At 38.5% G+C, this 26697-nt stretch overlaps 1 protein-coding gene and 1 long non-coding RNA gene across 6 annotated transcripts in view; one reads left to right on the top strand and one right to left on the bottom strand.

Moving 5' to 3' along the window:
• LOC140122114 (uncharacterized) overlaps positions 1 to 26697 on the bottom strand; it is a 141500-nt gene that overhangs the window by 62931 nt on the left and 51872 nt on the right. For 4 of the 5 annotated variants that reach the window (XM_072142595.1, XM_072142596.1, XM_072142597.1 and 1 more), the window contains exons 35-64: positions 26419 to 26559; positions 25707 to 25963; positions 23884 to 23968; positions 22991 to 23086; positions 22012 to 22253; positions 21418 to 21701; positions 20990 to 21267; positions 17581 to 18179; positions 16923 to 17490; positions 16590 to 16789; positions 15541 to 15733; positions 13408 to 13455; positions 12564 to 12805; positions 12161 to 12444; positions 11686 to 11963; positions 10396 to 10994; positions 9719 to 10295; positions 9426 to 9625; positions 8964 to 9344; positions 8121 to 8404; positions 7747 to 8018; positions 7540 to 7647; positions 4986 to 5126; positions 4614 to 4870; positions 3905 to 3986; positions 3210 to 3272; positions 1368 to 1919; positions 1004 to 1048; positions 486 to 626; positions 155 to 411 (exon numbers count right to left, since the gene is read on the bottom strand). In XM_072142595.1, coding sequence (XP_071998696.1) covers positions 155 to 411; positions 486 to 626; positions 1004 to 1048; positions 1368 to 1919; positions 3210 to 3272; positions 3905 to 3986; positions 4614 to 4870; positions 4986 to 5126; positions 7540 to 7647; positions 7747 to 8018; positions 8121 to 8404; positions 8964 to 9344; positions 9426 to 9625; positions 9719 to 10295; positions 10396 to 10994; positions 11686 to 11963; positions 12161 to 12444; positions 12564 to 12805; positions 13408 to 13455; positions 15541 to 15733; positions 16590 to 16789; positions 16923 to 17490; positions 17581 to 18179; positions 20990 to 21267; positions 21418 to 21701; positions 22012 to 22253; positions 22991 to 23086; positions 23884 to 23968; positions 25707 to 25963; positions 26419 to 26559 — 7754 coding nt within the window. The remainder of the gene's footprint in view (positions 1 to 154; positions 412 to 485; positions 627 to 1003; positions 1049 to 1367; positions 1920 to 3209; positions 3273 to 3904; positions 3987 to 4613; positions 4871 to 4985; positions 5127 to 7539; positions 7648 to 7746; positions 8019 to 8120; positions 8405 to 8963; positions 9345 to 9425; positions 9626 to 9718; positions 10296 to 10395; positions 10995 to 11685; positions 11964 to 12160; positions 12445 to 12563; positions 12806 to 13407; positions 13456 to 15540; positions 15734 to 16589; positions 16790 to 16922; positions 17491 to 17580; positions 18180 to 20989; positions 21268 to 21417; positions 21702 to 22011; positions 22254 to 22990; positions 23087 to 23883; positions 23969 to 25706; positions 25964 to 26418; positions 26560 to 26697) is intronic. The other variant, XM_072142598.1, reaches the window with a different exon arrangement.
• On the top strand, positions 266 to 26625 carry LOC140122115 (uncharacterized). The gene is made up of 3 exons (XR_011854253.1): positions 266 to 421; positions 22829 to 22972; positions 26425 to 26625. It is a non-coding gene; the product is annotated as an uncharacterized lncRNA (long non-coding RNA).

Genomic DNA, 26697 nt, shown 5'->3' with positions numbered 1-26697 from the left:
GTCTTCTTGGTCCATATTGGGATGGCCGTTGTTTTGATTTTATAGGGTTTTATGTTCTAATAATGTTTACTGTTTCCCATGTGGTGGAATTTGGATAGGTGGGTATTGTATTACTGTATTAATTAAAACTAATTAAAAACACAGTATTAGTTACCTGAATGATGTCACTGTCTGGCAAGAAAATCTCTTCTAAAAGCCACACATCTCCATAATTTCCCTCAAGGTAGGTCACATATTCCAAACCGTCTTCTCTTAAAACAGACACCCTGATTTCCATGTAGTCTGAGGTTCCATACATGTGGTACCAGAACCGCAAGCAGTGATATCCAGTGAAACAATCAGCAGGACTCTCCAACCTTGCCATGTCTCCCTCGTTTGAAAATCGCCCATCAATGTACAGATAGTATCCATCTGAAATAATGTAAGTATTGTGATGAGAAGTGAATGCATCATTATCTTGTTTAGAATTTGTAGAAGTCTATTACCTCCTGTTGTGTGGTCAGAGGAAGGTCCAGTGAGATCAGATGGTGTAGAACCTTTCCAGCGTATCCAGTCCATTTGATCTGCCTTTGATTGTGTCCACTCACAGTATCCATCATCGAAAGTGCAGTTTATTTGACATTTATCTGCACCAAACAAAATACATATGTCAATTGATAAGCAATGTCTAAACTATGAATTTAGAAGAATCTTGTAATGAATCTGGGAAAATAAAGAATAGAATGGAATAGCTGAATATTCTGTATACTTTATAAAATTAACAAAAAAATTCTGTATCCTTGGTAACACTGCCTACTTCTGTTTTCACTTTTCTAATTTGGCAGGTAACAAAAAAAGGCAACAATTTGCATAAATTTTTTATATGTCATCAATTGCAACCTTTTGCCAGTATTTATGCCAAGAATTGGTGTAAAACTGCTTAGTGATTATATGTTGATTCATATAATATTTTAGAAACAATACTGAACATTAAATATAGTTTATAAGAGTTATTTATTCTTACCTGTTGGGCCTGAAACAATTGGTTGTGCAGTGATTGTAGATTTAGCTAATAAAAGAATGGAGAGAAGATTGACTCCTAAGTTTGTTAAACATTAACTTGTATAGTTATTGGTAGTTTTGTCCAAAAATAATCCAAATGAGGGCAATTCAATTATGGATAAGGTGTATGGTTTCACATGTAAGCAATAGTATAGTTTTTAATTAGAAAACAGTGAAACGCTGAATTCCGACGTGATATCAGAAGGTACTGTACCGCACAATAAAATATTTCATATGTATTTCAATCTCATTACAAGTTGTTAGATTTTACCCTTTTTCAACAAATTGAAAAAATCTATAATTTTTTTAATGGCATACTTTTTTACCTGAAGATGGTGGATTTACAGTAAACACAGTTGATGATATATTTGTGGACACAGTCGTAGAGACTTCAGGAGTAGATTGTGTAGTCGTAAATCTTGAAGTAGACGGAGCAGTTGTTGAAGACATTGGAGTAGATGGCAAAATAGTGGAAGATGTTGATTGACTAAAGGTGGTAGATATAGATGTAAATGGGATGCTAGTTCTAGATGTTGGTGAACTAGAAGTAGATGTTGAAGTGGATGGAATAGGGGTGGCTGGTGTAGTTGTTGATTGTCTAATGGTGGTAGGCGTAGGTGTTGATGGGACAATAGTTGTATATGAAGGAGTAGATGGACTTGTAATAGATGAGGATGAGACAATTGTTGTAGATGTAGATGTAAGAGTAGATGGACTAGTGGTTGTAGATGTAGGTGTAGTAGATGTTGTAGATGAGGCAATTGGTGTGGGTGGTATACGTGTTGTAGTTTTAGAAGTAGTTGGGATAGCAGTAGTAATATTTGAAGTGGAAGTTAAAGCAGAAGATAAACTGATAGTAGGTGTTGATGTAGTGGATCCTATGAATAAACAGAAGAAAAATATTGTCATATTACTTATCGTTTTTTCAGTTACTCAATAACCACATCCAGAGCTATAATAACTACCTTATGTGCGGTTGAAATTAGTGAAGCATGCTTAAGATAAAAAAAACTAACCACTAGTAAAAGCAAACAAGACAATGCAGAATATCGGACCATGTTCATATCTGATGAAATGGGTGAAATGTATCATTAGGCAAACTTCTTGCGATAGTTCTATCTCTGTCTTTGGAGCTCTGCTGCTGTCAGACTTATTAAAGTGGCTTTGGCCCTTGATAAATCTGTTTGCAGTGTGCTTATGCTCATAAAGTGGGTGGGAGGGGGCCTCTGGAGTCAATTTGAGCCAAAACTTGCACCTGAATGGGAAGTCGCCATACATAAATGCAGTCCTATTGTGAATACATGCCTATGCAGATTTAATGAATCTGGTGCAAGTCGGGTCTATGTGAAAGCGACTTTGCATTGTCCTATGTTCATTTGGCGCAAAGGTAAGCAGCGTTTGCACCACAACAAATGCACAAAAAAATATGGATACATCACCCCTGTCTAGACCCCAATGGCTTATAATAGGGTCCATGGGGCTTCATCATGATGTCTAATGTTTAAATCTTAAAAAATGCAACATGCAACATGCAAGCTCTAATGGAGCCTCCAATTCAGTATAAGATTACATATCAAACTGTATGTATAGTTCACATATAGTGTAATTACATGTAACAGAGATAAGGGTGTCTAAAAGAGCAACAAGCATGTAAACACAGCCTAACATTTCATCTTATTATTTTATAACTAGGTAAATAGCTTTTCTGTCAAACCCACACATTTAATACTTCATCCTAACATATTTTGTTTATGAGAAAATATTATTTATTTAAATATTTATCATTTCAAATATTGCTTCACCCAGGAACATAAATTATGTTTTAATTTACATTGTCTTTCATAGTTTACACATTTAATTTATTCAGAACACAAAAATATCTCTGTTTACTTGGGGATGGCTTAGTGGAACACTTTCCATGGGAAATAGGAGGACATGGTGCCAATAAGCCAAACTCTAGCCAATGTACATGAGAGCCAGGGCCAGGGCAGTGAACTGAATTTTTTGGCACTGCGTTATTTTTTTAAAACGGTCTGCCAGAAAGTTTCCTTCCTTTTTCATTGGATTTACTGTATTTCCATTTTATTATTTTTGTAATAAAAGTGTGTAATAGGATCTGGATTTAAATTCAATGTTAGTGTTTTAAACAAAATGTTATTGCTGAATACCTGATGGCGTTGATGTTTTTTCGGTGGTAGTGGTGGTAGTGGTGGTGGTAGATGTTGATTTAACTAAAAATACAAGTTTCATAATGAGTATCAATTGTTGGCATAACAGTATATTATTTATTGAATTAAATAAGGCTCCAGAAGGTTAAATGTAATCTGTTAGCACTTTTTTGGACACTAATGCTTAGGAAGCTGTTTCTAAAATAGCCCATTACTAACTAAGCTATCGTATTTTTCGGACTATAAGGCGCACTGGATTATAAGGCGCACCATCAATAAATGCCTGCTAAAACGTCTAGGTTCATATATAAGGCGCACAGGATTATAAGGTGCACCATCAATAAATGCCTGCTTAAACATCTAGGTTCATATATAAGGCGCACAGGATTTTAAGGTACACCTGCTTATAAGGATGAATGACCAGGTGGTGGCAGACCTGTGCACAGTTCAAGGCAGCTGTTGTCTGTAAATACAGGCGCCCTGGACTATATGGGGCACCTTTGATTTCTGAGAAAATCAATGGATTTTTTGTGCGCCTTATTGTCTGAAAAATATGGTATTAGAAAAATCCAAGTGTATACTGTGCTACAGATTTACATTGCACACAACTCAAAGAACCATTATATTTGATATATAAAACAACTTACTGACATTCCCTAAAAGTAGACCATGGCATGGATTAAGTAATCACTTACCACAATAGCCAGGTGTAAGAGAGATGTCATCTATGGCCACATCACTAAGATGATCTTCTCCTCTAATTCCATCAATGAATATCTATAAACACAACATATGAACAATTTGATTATAGCTTTAAGAACTATTGTGTACTATAATGTATGCAGTCTATTTACAGACGTGGTAATTGTATATTTAAATTCCTAGTGGAACGTCAATGGCTGTAAGTCTTCATATGCGTGCAAGGCGGTCTTATTTGGCAAAGTCTCCGATCCTAGTCAAGGGCCTCAAACTTAGCTAAACCAGTGCCCTGCACAGTACTGAAGAGATACAACCACATTGAAGCAATGCTGTCTACACTTGGGAAACTGTTCTTTTTTGAACAGATATACTGTTTTAGCTATTATCTTGCACCATGCCATTAGGCTTCCTGAAAATCATGCTTGAGTATATATCTGTAACATACTTATATGTAAAATGTAAGTCACGGGTCGAGGTTAATTGCATTATTGTGCTGATATTACATTTGTTACATTTGCAATTGTGGTTTTGGAACTGTCTCTATTTGGTACACTTTGGACCGTTTTTTCTGATTTCATAGGTTTTGTGTTCCTTATAATGTTGCCTGTTTTCTAAAAAATGTGGCTTGTATTGTAACTGAAATGGAATAAAAGGATTAAGAAATGTATTAAATAAAATAACAACTAAAACACAACATTTTCTTACCTGACTGATGTCACTGTCTGGCAAGAAAATTTCTTCTAAAAGCCACACATCTCCATAATTTCCCTCAAGGTAGGTCACATATTCCAAACCGTCTTTTCTTAAAACAGACACCCTGATTTCCATGTATTCTGAAGTTCCGTACATGTGGTACCAGAATCTCAAGCAGTGGTATCCAGTGAAACAATCAGCAGGACTCTCCAACCTTGCCATGTCACCCTCTTTTGACTGTTGGCTATCAATGTACAGATAGTATCCATCTAATAAAATAGAAAGATACATTCACTCATACTATTTTCACTGAGAAGTGTTATATTCTTTGCTACAGGTGAGAATTACTTAGAATAAACTAATTTTGGAATGTAAATGACTCACTTCCTGTTGTGTGATCAAATGAAGGGCCAGTAGCAGCTGAGGGTGTTGGACCTTTCCACAGAATCCAGTCCATCGCATCTGCTTTTGATTGCTTCCAATTGCAGAGTCCAGTATCAAAAGAACAGTCTAGATTACACAAATCTATTACAAGGAAAAAAAATTATGTGTACAGTGTACTCAAAATGATAAGCGTTTACTGTCTATTTTAATAACATATGATATAAATATTAAACTTACTTTTTAAAATAAATCCAGTGGTTCTATTAACCTTAATTAACTTTCATTTAACTTTTAATGTTTTTTCCTACTGTAAAAACCTGATGGAAGTTATATGAATTTTGCAGTTAACTTTATTTACTACATGTAGAGATGAGCAAGTATACTCGTCCGAGCTTGATGCTCGTTCAAGTATTAAGGTACTCGAAACGGCTCGTTGCTCGGACGAGTATTTCCCCTGCTCGAGATCGAGCATCTAATTAAAAAAACACAGTGAAGAACAATGAAGAATAGAATAAAAACAGTGAACACAGTGAACACAGGATCATTTAAGTGAAAAAGACAGTGAAGAACACAGTGAAGAATAGATTACAGATGTTCGGCACATCTGCTTACTTGTCGGAAGATACGCGCGGAACGGCAGCAGGGAGACATCAAGCAACAGGGAGACATCAAGCAGCACGGGGGAGACATCGGGCAGCGCGGGGAGACATCAAGCAGCAGGGAGACATCAAGCAGCACGGGGAGACAACGGGCAGCACGGGGGAGACATCGGGCAGCGGGGAGACACCAGGCAGCACGGGGGAGACATCGTGCAGCACGGGGGAGACATCGGGCAGCACGGGGGAGACATCGGGCAGCACGGGGGAGACATCGGGCAGCACGGGGGAGACATCGGGCAGCACGGGGGAGACATCGGGCAGCACGGGGGAGACATCGGGCAGCACGGGGGAGACATCGGGCAGCACGGGGGAGACATCGGGCAGCAAGGGGGAAACATCGGGCAGCACGGGGGAGACATCGGGCAGCACGGGGAGACATCGGGCAGCACGGGGGAGACATCGGGCAGCACGGGGAGACATCGGGCAGCACGGGGAGACATCGGGCAGCACGGGGAAACTTCAGTGGAAGAAGAGGAGCGGATCCCGGGACAGCGTATCACCCCGACAAGTAAGCAGATGTGCCGAACATCTGTAATCTATTCTTCACTGTGTTTTTCACTGCGTTTTTCACTTAAATGATCCTGTGTTCACTGTTTTTATTCTATTCTTCACTGTTCTTCACATCTGATAACTTGTCGGGAGATAATATACGCGCGGAACAGTGAAGAATAGATTGCAGTTGTTTGCTTACATCTGCTAACTTATCAGAAGACATTCTTTTTCAATTAAATAACACATTTTATTCCTGAACCATGGTCCCTTTGAAAAATGCTCGGGTCTCCCATTGACTTCAATGGGGCTCGTTATTCGAGACGAGCACTCGAGCATCTGGAAAAGTTCGTCTCGAATAACGAGCACCCGAGCATTTTAGTGCTCGCTCATCTCTAACTACATGTCATCAACACATAGAAACTGTCATAGAAATCTAAACCAAGTAAATAGATAGAGAAGTAGTTATAATTAGAGATGAGCAAATCTGCTTGATATTTCATAGGGGGACATCTATCATAGTTTTTTTTCCTTTGGTGAATTTTTGAGATATTTGGCAGCTCTTTTTGCGCCTTATGTATGATCGTGTCTTTTTCTTGTGATGCATGTTCAGTTTTTCCTATCCTGGCAGGCGCACATTTTGGCTTCTTTTTGAGACTTTTTGTTGCAAATGTCTCAAATCCACATGGACACAAGCCACGTGAGGGGGTTATATACAGGAGAGGACACAAGCCACGTAAGGGAGTAATATGCAGGAGTGGACACTACTGTGAATTTTGGATTTGAGGCTGTGTCCTGCATTTTTAAGCACTCTAGTCACAACCCTGGAAGATGACGACATATGAGGCAGTGGTCACACGTGGTGTTAAGGGTGCGGTCACAAGTTGCGTTTTGAAACACATTATAAAATCTGAGGAGAGGAAAAAAATTTTTCCTTTGCACCTGCCCTGGACCAGATGCAAATTTGCGCCTAAAAGTCGCAAACATGAGCAAAAAAAGTGATACAAAAGTGAAAAGTCGCACAGAACATCTGGAAATCAAAGATACATAAGACACACAAGTTGCAGCCAAGGCGTCCTTGAAAAACTACAGCAAAAGTCCATGTGAAAAGTCTCAAAATAGAGACAATTTGACTAGCAGAAATAAAGATACATGACCCCATAGAATCAGTAAAGATCTGAGGTTTTCAGGCACTGAATCAAATCTGAATCTTTTCTGATTCGTTTTGGGCAAATCTTTTAAAATGACCGCTAAGTACTGTTATCAGTAGGCCCTGCACATTTTTGTAAGAAAAAATGTTGATATTTTTAATTCTATTTATGGCTAAAATAATACTGTAAGTTATATATTAAAAATAATCAGAATCTACATTATATATATATAATCTCTGTTTTCGTAAAAATTACCTGGTGTAGTTGACACAGTTGAAGCTGTTGTAGTGTCTTTAGGAGTACTAGTATAGGAGATGCTAGTTACAGGCATGGTGGTAGTGGGGGGAGTTGGACTTGTTATGACTGTTAAAAAAATAATAATATATTATGATGCACAGAAAGATTTATTCAGTAAGTAGTCTGATAAAAGCAAAAGAATAGTAATTTTACTTCTTCACTTACCACAGTTAGTATCTTTTCTCCAATCACCAAGAGATACTCCTAATTCTTCACATGCTGCAGCATAAGATTCTAGAGAGCTGCAGAAATAATCATCATCCCCTTCTGTGGCACATTGATCATATACGCAACTCTCAAAGTATTGATAGGGAGGTATGATAGCATGACATTGTGCAAAAGTACCATTAAGGAGCTTTATTATTTCACATTTAGCCTCAGCCTCTTGTTGTATGTTGGGAAGGCAAGTTGATGGTGGAGGTGGAGTAGATTCACATCTATAGATATAAAAACATTTCACTTATAGCTATATTGCATACCATAAAACAGATGAGAAATAGATAATTGGTCAGATAGATAGCTAAATAGAAAATACTTACGGCCATTCATCATCTGGAACTCGCCAGCTGTTTCCAAAGTCATTGACATCAGTTACAATGCTACCATTGGGTGTTGTAAAGTCATCAAAGGGATTATCATTGTAGGTGCCACATAAGCCACACAATAAATCTTTGTATTTTTCATCCACTATAACAAATAGCTCATGATCACCATTAAATTTAATCTGGAGTCCAAAGTTGGTATTCACTACTACATACTGTCCACTTTTTACAATACTTATGCCGGACACGTTTGTAGGAAGAGCAACTATAACACTGTTAACCTGCAAAGCATAAATAGAGGGAAATAGTATAAATGTATTATAAAGTATAACTGTATTATAAAAGCATTGCCTTATTCGTGTTAAATACCAGTGTCACTAATTATATATTCAAATCTCAAATAGAAATATGTAAAGCATCAATGCAGTAAAGTGTGGACTACAACAAGCACCTTATCAGTCTGTTCTACAGTATTTGGTTTAGTATCTTGGTATCTAGTGCCCAGAAAAAATTGTGGCTGGTAAAGAACTAATATTTCCTACACCACTAATTTTAATTACTAGATAACACATAATTCTTTTTACTCTGTACGGCTGTCAAACACAATACAACTACGTTTTTTAAGAGATAATGGTGACAAGTTATCAGAATCATATTGAGTTTATGTGTAAATAATAATAACTTGAGTTTTAGAACTGAAAAATTATGATGTTTTATGCCGTTTCAACCACGTAAAAAAATATCTTTTTTCCAATGTTATTACTATTGAAATAGAGCAATATCAGTTGTCTTTAACAAAGTACAATCTCGGTGGACTTTTCATGAATTTGGTTGACTTACATGCACAATGTTGTTCTTCTCTATAAAGATGTGCACATCATCCACAGTCAGAGCAACAGAATTTATAGCGGTCCAGCTTGGGTTTCCTCTATGTTCATTGCGAGTGGTGACACTAAAGCTGTGTGATGTATTGGCACAGGTCTCCGACACAGTGTAGTTGCAAGATCCTTGGAAGTGATGGAGTGTGCCATCAAATGTAGAATAATGGGGGTCTCCATAGATGTGGCAGATAGCTGTGCTTGGCTTGTAGCAGCCCAGTAACCCATCTTGCACCTTACAGATTTCATCTTCTGAGCAAGACATAGGTGAACATGCCATAACATTGTTTTCCTGACACTCACATCTTAATTCACAGTTTCCATCAACAATCTCATCCCCTTTCTGTAAAGTAAAATAGCAAAAAACTTGTAGAAATGAAAGATTATTTTCAAGACAACAGGAAGCTTTATATTTGATACTTACATTATAATATTGGTTGTTGTACCAACATCCGCATTGTGATTCAGAAACACAAACACCGCCACTGAGGATATAACCGTCCTTACATTCACATCCTTCCACACATGGGGAGTTGCATCTTTCTGGAGCATATGGATCCACGCAGGATGCTGGACATGCAGTCATGCATTCATTATACTGGCTATTGTTTGGACAGTCATGACCTGTATATTTTAATATATACAATTAAAATAAATTTCTTATTTAGGAAAATAATAATTTCCAAAATCAGCACAATTTGTACCAGCAATACATACCACAATGAGTAGTGTTTCTCCAGTTTGGAATGGTTACTCCTAGCTTCTGACAGGCATCAGCATATACTTCCAAAGCACTGCACAAAACATCTTTGCCTCCATCTAAAGCGCAGAGATCGAACACACAGCTTTCAAAGAAGCTCTCAGGGTCAACTACAGAGTGACATGTACTAAAAAGACCATCTATGCTTGTTAATAAACCGCAGAATGCATCACTTTCATATAGGTTCTCCTTCTCTGGGGGACATATTGTAGGCGGAGGCCGAGTTGGTCCATCTATACAGAACGGATCATCTTTGTCATAGACTATCCAACTATTTCCTAATTCATCAGAATTTTGGGCAAGCTGTCCATTTGGCATCAGAAAGTCATCCGGTCTACGATTGTTGAAGTTACCGCACATACCACAGACTTCATTAGAGAAAATGTTGGGTAATTTTACTTCCACTGAATGATCAGTGTCATAAGAAACTTTAAGTTTGAAATCAGTTTCTAAAACGACATATCTACCACTTATATCCACTTTCACTGCACCTCCATTCAATATTACAGGAAGAGTGTTCCATATATCATTGACCTGCAATGGCATTGATAATGAAGTAAGTCATGAATTCAATACATACCAGACATGTAGCAGAAAAGAAGTGTGACAGTAATCATAGATATATAAATCTTACCAAAATGCGAGATTTTTCCTTGTTTACAATCTGTATCCTGTAGCCATAAACTTCAACAATCACTCTCTGCACATAGGAAACTGATGGATTTCCTCTATGTACATTCTTGGCTTCCACATTAAAGTATGGTAGTGATGAGGAGTTGGAACATAATTTAGTCAGAGTGTATGTGCACAGACCCATAAAGTGATGGTTCTGTTTATCAAATGTCTCGTAATGAGGGTCATTGTGCACTCTACAGGCACCATATGTGTAATAAACACAGTTCGGATTGTTGTTTGTCACTGAACAGTACTGGTTGTCAGGACATGAATCGCTTTTACAGACTAAGCTGCTGCCTGGTGAAGGACATTTGCATTTCGTGGAACAAGTATCATCTTTCCAAAATTCAGATCCTACAGGATAATATTTATCATTTTCCCAACATCCACACTGGAGACTTGGCACACATTTATTGTTGTATAGAACATATCCAGGATCACATATGCATGACTCTGTGCAAGGTAGATTGCAATTAGATGGGGATCCTGGGTTGACACAAGTCGCTGGACAGGCGGTACCACATTGTTCAAAATGACTGTTTGGTGGACACTTGAGAGCTGTAAAATGAGACAAAAATAATGTATTACTCTGGCATGTGTCCAACAACATTTTCAATGTTTTTTCATCGTTTGCTACATGTTCAATGTTAAGTTAAAGATTGCTCTTGGTTTGCCCATTTATTTTATATTACTTTATAATCTAGGCTTACTCCATGCTACATTTCTGCTTTATTCATTTTATTTATACATACCATGGGTAAATTTACAATGAACTCTGTCAAAAATTATTCTCTTTACTTATCAAATAAATAAAATAATATAGAGATAGAAAAAAGGTGGTCATTTATTAAGCCCTGTGAATTTGCAACATTATGGGCATGCTTGCACAATGGTTGCTATTTATTTTATTTTTTAAACATTTTTTAATCTCACAAGATATATAACTTTCCTGCATCTATAATGAAAATTCTATCCTCATAAGTATTAATTATCTACTCTTCCATGAGACAACATCTTTCTTAATCAACTCTGGAAGGGTTTGCTTTCTAGGCCACTGATTGTCAGAGATGCTGGATGTCGCATCCCGACAATCGCCTGTAAATTATCTATCCATTAAGTAGGTCATTAGTGGTTTGGGGCAAGGAAATGCAAGTAAATTGATCTCAAAATGCCCCATGATAAAAATGAACCACATAGTATCACTGATTAAGCATCAAGTGACCAAGAAACAGTTTTATGTTGTACTTACGGCAGAAAGTGTCATTTCTCCATGGATGTATAACAGCTCCATTAGATTGACAGGACTGTACATAGGACTGAAGATTATCACACAGGGAACCAGGATCCAGATCCAATTCACATAAGTCATAAAAACAGTTATTAAAGTAGACAATTGGATCTACAACATCATGACAATCTTTGAATGGACCATTCTTGTCAGTGATGATTCCACAGAAGCTGTTGCTGGAAATTGTGACTTGCGTATCATTTGTGCAGTCAGGCTGAATATCTGGACCAGGAGTACACCTTACAGGAAAATTATCAAATACATAAGCGAGACAAGTTAGATAAAGGACTGTAAAATGTTTTTTAAACATATTTGCATTCTTTGATAAAATACATTTATAAGAAAGTGTTTGTTCAGTACAACATAAGTCACAAGGGCATTGGTATCAAAACAATGTAGTAATGATGTTTATTCTCAAAACATTGAAAGGACTTACCTAGTGTCATTGTCAACTTGCCAACTGTTACCAAGACTGTTGGAATTGGACTCCAGTTCTCCGTCTGGGTTTAGGAAGTCATCTGTCTTATTTCCATTGAAGTTTCCACAGAGTCCACACACTTTGTTTGCATATTCACTTGGAATAGTTACTACGACTCTATGGTTGCCATCAAATTTAACTTTTAAACCAAAATCGGTCATGACCAGAACATCATGTCCACTCAGGAATATATTAATGCCTGGTACAAGAGCTACAGGTAAATTGACAATGTTTCCATTGACCTGTATCCACATAGATAAGAAAAAAAAATTGACATTAATTAATAGAAGATAATACTAATGTAGTGTCACTGCAGGCATCATAATATTGTTAACCAGATGGATCAATACTTGACTCTTACCATGACAACTCTGTCCTTCTCCAGTGTGATTCTGTAGCCATGCACATCAACATTCACATACTTGACATAGGATACTCTAGTATTTCCCCCTCGGTTCTCATTTGCTGCTTCTACGTTAAAGTGTGTTAGATGTCCATCATCTTCACAGAGTTTGGATAAAGTGTAGGTGCAAGTACCCATGAAATGATGAACCTGGTTATCAAAGGTGTAATAGTGCGGGTCTCCATTCACCTCACATGAACCTGATGAAAGATTAATAGGTTGTTAGGGTTAATTCTGCTAAAGTAACTCACATTTAAAGAAGGTCACATCGGATACATCAAGTGGTTTAGGCCTCTTTATGTATGTATCGAGGTGCCATGCCATCAGGTATATTGCAGGCCAGAACTAGCGTTGTTTTGTGTAAAAGTGTACAGGCATGGAGCATGAATGCCCACAGGACAAGGAGTTGGCGTAGTCAAAAATGAACCACAAAATTTGCAATTATTTCACTGCTTCTGAAAACTGGCGTGAAAGCACTGATAAAATCTAACTCACAGAATATATTATTTAGTAAATTATTCAAACAGCTGAATTTACTCATTTTAAATAAAATGTTGATGATTCTTCTATGCAATCACATAAAGATGGCGTGCAATTACATGTTCAAAAATATCAATAATAAATAAGAACAAGTAAACTTTCACCTTGCTTCTTTTATACATCTCATACAAGGAATGTTATATTAAATCTCACTTCTAGAAATGTTACCTTCAGCTTTAGCATCTTGTGGTGAAGTTTAGATACATATATTGTCATAAAATGGGGGGAATCAATAACAGCGGTCTAGTGAGGAGAACTGTACCTGGTGGTAGTGGAGTGTCAGGTGATGAACTTGTTGTACTGATGATGCCTATAAAAAAATTAAAGAATTTGTCATACAAATCTTTCCAGAGCAATAATTTTTGAAATATGTTTATAGAACTACTTAAATATTATTGCTGTTGTTTGACAAGATGCTTTATCATAACATGCATTTAGATTTACTTTCTGTGGATAAACACCGATTCCTTGTCATGTAATGTCACACAGGCGCACGGCGTGTTATAACACACACCTCTGATTACTCTGATACTTACGAGCCGTGCACCTGTGTGACATCACATGACCACAAACACATTTTAATTCATTTGAAATAAATACTATATATACTCGAGTTAAGATGAGTTTTTCAGCACAATATTTGTGCTGAAAATTCCCCACTCGGCTTATACTTCAATATTTAAAAAAAAAACTCAGTACTGACCATTCTGATGGCCCGGCCGCCTGCAGCACCTCTTCTTTCTTCAGGCCCGACCGGCGACACTCTGTGATGTCAGCAGCAGCAGTGATGTCAGCAGCGGCTTACACCACAGTTGTGCGCTGGCCGGGCCGTGTGCACAGAGATGTCGCGGTCCTGTGCCGGCCTAAAGAAAGAAGAGGTGCTGCAGACGGAGCTGTCGCAGACCTGCCACGAACATGAAGATGTAAGCGGAGCTTCCCGGGCCGCGGGAATGGTGAGTACTGAGTTAATTTTTTTTACGGGCTGGCAGGCTTTATACTACTGGGGGCTGGCTGTATAGAACAGAGGGCTGGCAGGCTATATACAACAGAGGGCTGGCAGGCTATATATTACAGGGGGCTGACTGTATACTACAGAGGGCTGGCAGGCTATATACAACAGAGGCTGGCAGGCTATATACAACAACGGGCTTGCAGGCTGTATACTACAGGGGGTTGGCAGGCTGTATACTACTGTCAGCTGGCAGGCTGTATACTACAGGGGGCTGGCTGGCTGTATACTACTGGGGGCTGGCTGGCTATATACTACAGGGGGCTTGCTGGCTAAATACTAGGGAGGCTATGACCAATGCATTTCCCACCCTCGGCTTTTACTCGAGTCAATAGGTATTTCCAGTTGTTTGTGTTAAAATTAGCGGTCTTAGCTTATACTCGGGTCAGCTTGTAATCAAGAATATACGGTAATATAAATTTCTGTAGAATGAAAGCAAGAATAGATCTAGAAAAATGTGAGGATTAGATACAAAAAGTATACAAACAATAACATTTATTTGCGAAAACTGGACAACCCCTTTAATTAACTCAGAATATCAAATCAACCTGGAGAAGAGAGGTAGAACTATGAAAAAGCAATAAAGATTGCCACCCTCTGGCAAACCATATTGTCATCATTGTGAATGTTTGTCACAGCAAAAAGACATTCTGGCTAAAGCTCCATGTTCCCCACTATCTGTGGAAAGTACGATGAAGGTGCTTCATGAAGACCATGGGGAGGCACTTTCCTAAATCTGTGTACAGATACATTCTTACACCTGGACTGGAGTTACAACTGGACTGTTTGGAGTTTTAGAGGGAGATTTATCATACGCTGGCGCTCTAGGTTCCAGAAAACTAGCGTAGAAGCACTGATAAATCTAGCACTGATAAGTCTATAGGTGTATACATACATGTGGCCCTGTAATGCAGCCTCCTGCAGTTCAATCACAAGTCACATCTGAATATGGATTCATATTGCTGCACTCTGGCTGTGTTGTGTAACATAGACACTTGTATATTTAGTTCTTATGTCCTATTAAGGCCAAATGCACAAGTGCTTGCCTTCCCTTCTCCAAAGAAAGCTGAGCGACTGCTGCTGCAAAACTGTGATATATATGACATGTTCCTACACCTTGCGTGGCCGCCGTCAGGCCAGGTCATTGTGAGTGCACACCACACTGTAATTGGGCGCCATAGACTTCTATGGGAGTCGTGATCTTGCAGATTTTGTGGCCAGATCACGTCCGAGTAACGGTTGTGTACATAAAGCATTAATGAGACCAATATCTTCTAATACCAAAAAGCCTGCTCATTAATTAAGTTCTTTTCTATGAAAGGTTTAAGGGAAAAAAATAATTGCATATATTAATTGCATTAGCAAAAAGCTTAGTAACAATGATACCTGGTGTAGGTGGTAGTTTGGTTGTGGTTGTAGTAGTACTTGTTGTTGTAGCCTTGGGAACACATGTCTTTACTCCATTCTGGACCTGACATACTTCATTAGGGGGACAAGTCTGATCGACACAGTTCACAAGATTGTTTCCTTCACAAGTGCAGAGACTTACACATTCCCCTGTCCAGAAAACTTCATTTTTCTGAAGAATTGAAAATTGCATTAAAATCAAATAATAACATCCTAAATTAACATTCTGAAGAAGGATATATTTAGTTGAATTATTCCACAATAGTTTTATTTCAGAAATTTTAGATGAACTAAATAGATAGTAATATAGGAAAGGAGTCATATTTCAATTATTAATGTGCACTAGTACCCCATAACACACAGGACAAAAGCCGCCCCAAGTGTTATCTTACTCATAAGCTGGCTGACAACAATTACTAGAGGGGGGTTGAAGTTCAAAAGTTGAGGGGTGGTAAATTTTACACCTGGGACAGAGTGAAAGTCTTACTCAGAAACATGGCCTAGCTAACAAAAAAATTCCATAAGACATAACTTCTTATGAAAGTAAAATTATGGTGTTTACCAATCAGGTATAGGCTACATAGATCCAATAGCACCAGTGTTGTTGCTCTATGATCTTCCATTGAGGGGTTCTGAAAAATCCTGGGTTATGAGCGGTCAGTGATTTGACGCAGGTGGAAGAAGCCCAAGTGCCCTCCCATGGGCATGACAGGCATTTCCATCAGGTTAAAAAATAGTACTCCTGTGGGGTGTTGTTGTCTTGTGGGGGAAATCTATGCTAGACATCTAGCACAGAAGAAACCTGCAAACTGGTCAATCCCCTCCTCATGGGGTATAGGTAACGAGAGTGGGTGGCAAATTACCTGCTGACTGATCTTTGTTTCACTGGTCCTGGTGAAAATGGGGTGTTCAGGGAGTAACTGATTTAGCATATCCCCTATCGGTTGTGCACCGCAAAGTGTATTAGGACTAGTATCTAATTTATTTTGTAACAGTTTCTTAGCTTACATAAAAAGTATATTACTGACCTGATAGTACTTTCCATCATAATAGCACCCACAGTCGCTGACATTAACACAAGTGCTTCCACTCAGTACAAAGCCCTGATCACACTCACAGCCATCAGTACACGGCTTATTACAGTTGTTTGGTGCATTCTGATCCACGCATGTGGCTGGACAAGCACTAGTACATGGATTATAGTGACTGTTTCCAGGACATGGGATAGCTAGAAAAAAACAATGTATATAATTACAATTATATTACATATATTTAAATAAGCTTTTATTTGTATTCATATATAAATAGCACCACAAGACTTCTAGTGTTCTAATTTTGAGAAATAAAAAATAAATACATACGACAAAAAGAAGAGTTTCGCCAAACAATGATGACACCAGCTCTTTGACAGGCATCAGCATAAGCCTCTAATGCTTTACATAAGGTGCCATCTCCAAGGACACACAGATCATACACACAGCTGTCCAGGAAGCGGTCAGGATTGATTACTGAGTGGCACTCCTTGAATGGTCCATCTTTATCTTTCAACAAGCCACAAAAAGCATCACTTCCATATAATTCCTCATTTTCAGGTGAACATGGAGGTGGCGGTGGTGGTGGAGGAACATCTGGTTGACATAATGGATCATCATCTTCCACCTTCCAGCTTTCTCCCAGCTGATTTGAGTTCTGTGCCAACTGGCCATTAGGCATAAAGAAGTCATCCCTTGGGTCATTATTAAGGTTTCCACACATTCCACATGTCTGATTATAGTAAGTGGTTGGTACTTTCACATCAACTGTATGATCAGTGTCATAGGAAACAGTGAGGTGGAAATCAGTCTCCAAAATAACATATCTACCACTTCTTGTAACCACTAGGGATCCATTCACCAGGTTTACTGGCAGATTTGTCCAGATGCCATTTACCTTAAAGGAAAAATACATTCAGTTCTGTTATAATAAAACCAAGGTAAGTAAGCAATAACAAGATAATTTTGACATTCCTTCATTACTTACCAATACTCTACTGGGTTCATTTTTCACAATTGTTATTTTATAGTCATACACTTCAACCATGACTCTCTGTATCCAAGAAACTGTTGGATTCCCACGGTGTTCATTCTTTCCTTCTATATTGAAATATGGAAGGGAAGTAATATTGCTGCAGAGCTTGGAGATGGTGTAGGTACATATTCCCATGAAGTGATGAGCATTTTTATCAAAGGTGTTGTAATGTGGATCCCCATAAACGACACAGTTACCAAAGGAAAGATCGTGACAGCCAGGTTTTCCATTTTCTATACCACAATATTTTCCATCCGGACATGAAGCAGATTCACAGATTAAACTGCCTCCTGCTGAGGGACATCTGCATTTCTTTGTACATGTGTCATCTGTCCAGAATTCTGAGTCTACGGGGTAATGTTTCCCATCTTCCCAGCAACCACACTGGCTACTTGGGACACACCTTTTGTCATAGAGGACATAGCCTGGATCACAAACACAACCCTCAGTGCATGGAAGAGAACATCTGGATGGCGAAGCTGGATTGACACACGTAGATGGACAGGCAGAGTCACAGAGCTCATAGTGGCTGTTTTCTGGACACTTTAGGGCTGTAAAAAATATTATAGATGATAAATCATTATTAGCGCCAAAAATAGACAATAATATTAACCAAACAGGGAAAATATTGAGAATTATAGTAAGTTGGCTTCCAATATTAAGAGGAGAAGGGTGAGTAAATTGTATTTGAAACAGTGATATATTTTTCCATTTCCAATAAACGATTTCCACTTCAAACTTTTGCTATTACAGCTCAACAATATTCCCTGTTATGTTAAAAATAGGCCATGTAACCATCACAGGCTTGTGAAGTAGAACTCCCTGGGATACTGATTACATTTCTAATACCTGATTAGGATCAGAAGCCAGACTTACAAGGACCTAACAATGGGGAACTATTCTTGATGTAGGTCATTAACGCTTAACCCCCTTAAGGACGCAGGGTTTTTTCGCTCATTTCTCGCTCTCCACCTTCAAAAATCCATAACTTTTTCATTTTTCCGTGTACAGAGCTGTGTGAGGGCTTATTTTACGCGTAACAAATTTTACTTTCCCGTACTTTTATTTATTTTAACAAGCCGTGTACTGCTAAGCTGAAAAAAAATTCCAAATGTTGAAAAATTGAAAAAAAACGCATGTGCGTCATGTTCTTGTGGGCTCAGTTTTTACGACTTTGACTGTGCGCTCAAAATAACACTTTAGCTTTATTCTTTGGTTCGGTGCGATTTTTTGCAAAATGAGCCGACTTTTGCATTGCTACCATTTTGAGGTCTGTGCGACATTTTGATCATTTTTTATGCGATGTAAAAAGGTGTAAGAGTCGCATTTCGGACATTTGGGCGTCCTTTCTTATCTCGGAGGTCACCGCCGGCCGTAACCGTTTTTATATTTTGATAGATCGGGCATTTTGGGACGCGGCGATACCTAATGTGTCTGTGATTTTTATTATGTTTTATATCAGTTCTAGGGAAATGAATTGAATCTAGGGGGTGAATTGAATTTTTAATGTTTTATTAATTTTTTTAATTTTTTAAACTTTTTTTTTTCTTTTTTTTTCACTAATTCTTAGACCATCTAGGGCAGTGATGGCTAACCTATGGCACTAGTGCCAGAGGTGGCACTCAGAGCCCTTCCAGTGGGCACTCAGGCCATCACCAGAGATGACTCCAGGTATCTTCCTGCAGTCCCAGACAGCCCAGGACTTGCTGTGCACAGAGATATTTTAAAGTGACAGCTCTACCTGTGACTATTTTCTGCTTTATTGGTGTCCTCAGGTGCTGGTATCAATGAAAACTGTGACAGAGAAGGGAGTATAAATCACAAATTACATTTCTGTGTTGGCACTTTGGGATAAATAAGCGGGTCTTTGTTGTAGTTTGGGCACTCAGTCTCTAAAAGGTTTGCCATCACTGATCTAGGGTACATTAACCCTAGATGGTCAGATCGTTCCTACCATATATTGCAATATATGGCAATATATGGCATTTTTGCAGCTGATTCATTACAATGAGCCACTGGCTCATTGTAACGAATCTGCAGAAGCCAGATAGCCTCGGGTCAAACGAAAACCCGAGGCTACCATGGCAACCGATCGCTACCCCCCAATGACGTTTGGGGGCGTTACGATCGTAATAAAGATGGTGGTGCCCATGCGCCGGCGTCTTTTAAATGCCGCCGGCGACTTTGCCGGCGGCAATGAAAGTGTTAATAGCCGTGATCGGTGCAACCAGATTATTAAAGACCAGCGCATGGTCTTCCATAATCTGGTGCACCCTGCACGCGCCAATTATGTATAAACTGAGTGCACCAGTTATTTTTTGTGCACTCAGTTTAATGGGGGTGCTCCACAATTATATTAGGACTTCCAACATTAATGTGGCAGCTGATGGGAATCTGCAACGGGACAACCCTTAAGGAACACAGTTTTGTGTTGCGGTGGACAAAAAGCAGCCATGACACTACACTGGCGCAAATGCTTTATAAATCGTGTTTGTGCATATATTTATGTACAAACTGCACCAGAAAAGTGGTGCAGAGAATTTACTAAATGTGGGCCATTGTTTTAAAATTGGTGCCTACAAAACATTTTTTGTATCATTTACTAAGGGATGTGGATCGCATTTTCATCAGACTTTACGATGTTTTCGGGATTTGCACGGCTGTGAACGGTGTCTACGGATGTGTGGCACAGGATCGTTTTTTGGCAAATCTGCGCCAGCTTCCATGCAACAGAAATCGGGGGTGAGCAGTTGGACGATCCGATTGATGTGGACTGAGCACGGGGTTTAATTTCAAATTGTGTCGCAAGCCCAAACACTTATGTACACCAAAAAGAAGAAGGTGAACTCCAGCGGACCTGAGCGGGGAAGCGACACATGCAGGATATTGGGCACACAATCTTAGTGAATGGCAGCACAGTGCATTATCGTCAGTCAATGCACTTTTGGGGAACTCCGCAGACCGGGTAAGTAAATGTGCCCTAATATTAATGCAATGCATTTACATTACGATACCATAGAAAAAACACACATGTTTACACTATGCAACCATCACGTTTACAATGCGTTTTGCAAATGTTAACATTAATATAATTAGACAAATTTCCTCTCCTCAGCTGTTGTATTGTGTTTCAAAATCCTATTTTACATACTAAATGACACTGTCAATGGAAATAGAGAATAGAAAGAAGCAAACAGGCGCACCTGTAGTCACAACCCCGCCCCTAGCACAATAGGATGCAAATTTGCATAACGCTTATCACAGAACTTCCTACAAAACCCCTTTCATTCCATTTTTATATTCAGTGAGCTTTAAGAAATATCAGTAATTAGCTTTATATTTAAACATTATGGGTACTTACGACAGAAAGTTTCATTTCTCCAAGGGCTTATCTGGATTCCATGTGATTGACAAGCTTGTACGTAAGACTGAAGGCTGTCACAGAGGATCCCGGGATCCAGATTCAATTCACACAAGTCATATGCACAATTGTTGAAATATACCAGAGGATCTACCACACCATGACAATTCTTGAAGGGACCGTTCTTATCCGTGATAATTCCACAGAAGCTGTTACTGGCAATTGTAGCTTTCTCATCATCTGTACAGTTAGGATTTATTTCTGGTCCGGTTGTGCATCTTATAGAAAAAGATTGTGTCATTAGGAATTTATTTTAACTATAAGCAATAAAATTCTACAATTAAAGTACCACAACACCATCTAGACCTGAACAATGATTGAGTTAACAGACTAAACTTCAAAGTAAATATGGAAATAGGTAACGTTACCTCGTGTCATTGTCAACTTGCCAACTGTTTCCAAGGCTGTTGGAGTCTGGCTCTAATTCTCCATCTGGATTTAGGAAGTCATCCGTTTTATTTCCATTGAAATTACCACAGAGTCCACACACTTTATCTGCATATTCATGTGGAATAGTTACCACCACTCTATGGTTGCCATCAAATCTCACATGGAGTCCGAATGCTGTTGTGACCAGAACATCATGTCCACTCAGGAATATGTTTATACCCGGTTCTAATGTTTTTGGTAAGTTTACAAGGCTTCCATCTACCTGTATATTTTGAAATAAGAAAAAAAGAAATGAAAACAATGAGAAATTAAATATTCTAATATAAAAAAAAAATAATTTCTATTCACATTCACTTGGCAAATCATAGCCATGGCTAGTTGTAAGGGACGTCCATTTGTGGGATTGGCTGTTCAGCCGCCAATTCTGCAATATGTCCTAGTCACGCGGTTTTCTCATCTCTAATCATAGTCTCCCTGCTTTGTCATCAGACTCCACACTAAAGCTGCATAAATTCCTGAAGACCTTTTAGGATGTTTGGCAATCCCCAAACAGTTTACATCTAAAATCTTACCATGACAACTCTGTTTTTCTCCAGTGTGATCCTGTATCCATGGACATCTATATTCACATATTTGACATAGGACACTCTAGTATTTCCTCCTCTATACTCATTAGCTGCTTCCACATTGAAATCAACCAGGTGTCCATCATGTTCACAGAGCTTGGATAAAGTGTAGGTACATGTACCCATAAAGTGATGAACCTGGTCATCAAAGGTGTAATAATGAGGATCTCCATTCACCTCACATGAACCTGTAAAAAATATATGAGGTTTTATTACATTTACTAGTTAATTGCAAGTAATTATAATGGTTCATAAATGACTTCTGCTTCACTTTTATGTTCTGGCTCATGCCATTTTATTCTACCGTGCATTGTATTCACTGAAACATCATAAACAAATAGCTTACAAAATCATTGCATGTATCTAATTAGAAACATTTATCAAGTCCAAATAAGAAAAGTATATAACCAAGTAAACTAAAATCTTAATAGGATTCATATTATGGACAATCTGCACATTAAATAGTGTGTAGAATTTTCTGAAATTTGGTATTAAGGGGAATCAGCTCAGATGAATGGGCAAAAAATAAATACTTGTGTTAAAACTGAAGAGGAGTGACTGAGGGGATATATTATTATTCTTTCTGGGAGTAAATAATGCAACTGTTTACATCTCAATGCAGAAAACTAGTAAGTAGCAAATGTTGTGTCATACATCAACTAGTAGCCTATTTCTAGTGTCAAGAACTTGACCTGGTTGTAATTTTGACCTTGCAGGAATCCCTCATAATGTGTAACTTCATACATGTATTATATATTTACAGGAGAGTTCCCGCTTACCTAAGCTCAAGCTACATTGAAGACTACAAATTCTTACTAAACCAATTCAATAAATTCTCAAGATTGTCCTAAAAAACACAGAGAGACTGCAATTCACAGAAAACCATAAATGGATCGCCTTATTAAATGTAAGTTCATAACCCTACCTGGAGGCCCTAATGGTTGACTGGTAGTTGGAGGAGTAGTAGTTGTTGTTGTAGGAGTTGTGGTAGTGGTAGTGGTGGTGGTAGTAGTTGATGGTCCTGTGGAGAATACACAATTATATAATAGAAATATAGCAATATTATCACTTCTGCACAGCTTTCATATGTTTGACTTTTGCTATATAATATGAAAAATACATAATAAGCGCAAATGAAAAAATAACAATAAAATAAAGCATCTACATATTTACTATATAAATCTCTACTATGTTTCTTTGCTGCTATGTTATGTAATATTTAACAATTTATTTCTAGTTAATTCAAAATAAGTTAAAGGAAACCTACCACTGAGCATATTTTTGTTAGGAGAACAAAGCCCCTAACGCAGATTTATAAGTTATATTAACTTATAACTCGGCGCACCGCACTTGGGCTCGGCGCACCATGCGTGCGTGCGCCGGATTCTGAAAAGCAGGAGAGCAGGTGACGTCACCGAGCTCTCCGGCACACGCGCGCCTGCGCAACTTAGCACAGGGAAACAGGCTGTGCTAAATTGCTTGGTGACGTCACCGGCTCTCCTGCACTTCAGAATCCGGCGCACGCATGGGCGTGCGCATGGTGCGCCGAGCCCAAGTGCGGTGCGCCGAGTTATAAGTTAATATAACGTATAAATCTGCGTTAGGGGCTTTGTTCTCCTAACAAAAATATGCTCTGGCACCAGCTCACCCTGAGCTGGTGCCATGTATATGTATGTAAAACTACCACTTTTAAGTGGTAGGTTTCCTTTAATACAATTGGAAAACCTCATAACTTGAGTGGGGTAAATGCATATACCTATAAAAGTCATATAAGGAAAGAACCCTATTTGTAATAAATAATCTGACATCTATATTTACCTGTACAATAACCTGACACAAGAGAGATGTCATCAATAGCCACATCACTGCGGAAATCCTCCCCTCTAAAACCTTCAATAAAGATCTGCAAACACAATTTTAGAATTTCAAAATGGCAAAAAAATGCATTTATGGCAAAATAATTCTTGACAAAAAGCATATTATTTTAAATAACATCTTAATCCCCATTTACTGTCACAAATCTGACATGTGTCACATGTGGTTTTAACTTGGAAAGCTTTAACATATCCCGATGATTTTGAGATTGTTTCCTCATGACACATTGCACTTCATATTAGTTTAAACATTTGGGTGATATGTTTTGCATTTATTATTTAAAAAAAAAATATATATATATTTGGCAAATTTTTAAAAATCTCAGTTCTCAAAATTCTAAATTTTCCTTTCAATTTTGTAGCTGTACATGCTCATTAGTTTGCCACCAGCTCCTTTCTGGAGGCAGGGCATGGCTTCCAGAGGATATTGCACAGTCTCAGGGCACTCATCAGATCTGATCCACATCTGAAGTCCCTTACACGCTGTGGTCATAGGCATGATTGTTCTGTTTAAGGGGTTAACACTAGAGATGAGCGAGTATACTCGTCCGAGCTTGATGCTCGTTCGAGTATTAAGGTACTCGAAACGGCTCGTTGCTCGGACGAGTATTTCCCCTGCTCGAGATCGAGCATTTAATTAAACAAACACAGTGAAGAACAATGAAGAATAGAATAAAAACAGTGAACACAGGATCATTTAAGTGAAGAACACAGTGAAGAATAGATTACAGATGTTCGGCACATCTGCTTACTTGTCGGAAGATACACGCGGAACGGCAGCAGGGAGACATCGCACAGCAGGGAGACATCTGGCGCAGCAGAGACACATCTGGCGCAGCAGAGACACATCGGGCGCAGCAGAGACACATCGGGCGCAGCAGAGACACATCGGGCGCAGCAGGGAGACATCGGGCGCAGCAGGGAGACATCGCGCGCAGCAGGGAGACATCGCGCGCAGCAGGGAGACATCGGGCACCAGGGAGACATCGGGCAGCAGGCAGACATCGGGCACCAGGGAGACATCGGGCAGCAGGGAGACATCGGGGAGACTTCAGTGGAAGAAGAGGAGCGGATCCCGGGACAGCGTATCTCCTCTCCCGACAAGTAAGCAGATGTGCCGAACATCTGTAATCTATTCTTCACTGTGTTTTTCACTGCGTTTTTCACTTAAATGATCCTGTGTTCACTGTTTTTATTCTATTCTTCACTGTTCTTCACATAACTTGATAACTTGTCGGGAGATAATATACGCGCGGAACAGTGAAGAATAGATTGCAGATGTTTGCATACATCTGCTAACTTATCAGAAGACATTCTTTTTCAATTAAATAACACATTTCATTCCTGAACCATGGTCCCTTTGAAAAATGCTCGAGTCTCCCATTGACTTCAATGGGGTTCGTTATTCGAGACGAGCACTCGAGCATCAGGAAAAGTTCGTCTCGAATAACGAGCACCCGAGCATTTTAGTGCTCGCTCATCTCTAGTTAACACCCAAGTTACCCTGTCTTTCGCCATACTATTATGTCCACCATCAGAAAAGGGTTAATAAAATAACATTTTAACTGCTGAAATCCTCCCCTCTAAAACCTTCAATAAAAATCTGTAAACACAATTTTATCAGTTCAAAATTATGTAAAGATAATGAGAATCTTGTATACAAAAAATCAAATAATAACTTATTATTTTAAATAAAATCTTAATTCCTATTCCCAGAAGCTTAGAGGGAAAGACATTAAAAATTGTCATAAAATAACATGTCATTACCTTGATGATATCACTGTCTGGCATGAAAATTTCTTCCAAATGCCATACATCTCCTTTATTGCCCATCATATCAAACATGACTTCCAAGCCATCTGGTCTTAATACAGAAACCCTCAACTGCATATAATCTGCAACTCCATACATGTGGTACCAGAAGCGCAAGCAGTGCTTTCCAGTGAAACAGTTTTCAGGGCTCTCCAATCGTGCAATATTTCCATTATTTGAGAAACGTCCATCAATGTACAGATAGTATCCATCTGAAAAATATGTCATTAATGTATCACACTAAGATACTCACATAGGTATAAAGTAAGTTCAATAACAAACAAAATTCGTTGTTGAATTCAGTTTTGAAAAAAATAAAATGAGGACTAGGTGTTTAGTGATCGACTCTGAAGGTCAAAGGAATGAAGTCTACTGCCCTACCTAATTTAAGGTATTTTCATGACACAGCACTGGGATATCTTATAGAGGCAGATGATTCTACCTATCTATATTTCTATAAAGCTAAAATATTTCTATATTTTTTTACATCCCTTTTTTCTATTTTATTAAATCTAGATGTGTCTCATGCCTAGAAATGTCTTATTATAAAAATACAGTATTTCATTGTAGGCCTCTAAATTTTCTTTTTCAGCTTCAACATATATTTCCTAGAATATTTGCAATAATTTCATAATAACAATTTTATAACTTAACAATTTCTGCTTACTTCCAGTGGTGTGGTCATAAGAAGGTCCCGTAAGTGAAGATGGAGTAGGACCTCTCCAGCGTATCCAATCCATATCATCGTTCACTGATTGCTTCCAGTTACATAGATTAACATCAAAAGAGCAATCCAAATCACAGGTATCTGAATAGAGAAGAAAAACATTCAATAAACACTAGACTTAAAGAAATAAAACATGAAAAATGCAAATAGATGAGAAATATAAGTAAAGAATGTCTTGTGACAATCCTCACCATTTCAAGGGATATTTTTGAATGTTAG

The sequence above is a fragment of the Engystomops pustulosus genome, chromosome 3 (genome assembly GCF_040894005.1).
Source record: "Engystomops pustulosus chromosome 3, aEngPut4.maternal, whole genome shotgun sequence".
NCBI classification, from domain to species: Eukaryota; Metazoa; Chordata; class Amphibia; order Anura; family Leptodactylidae; genus Engystomops; species Engystomops pustulosus.
This window is presented reverse-complemented; position numbering and strand designations above follow the sequence as displayed.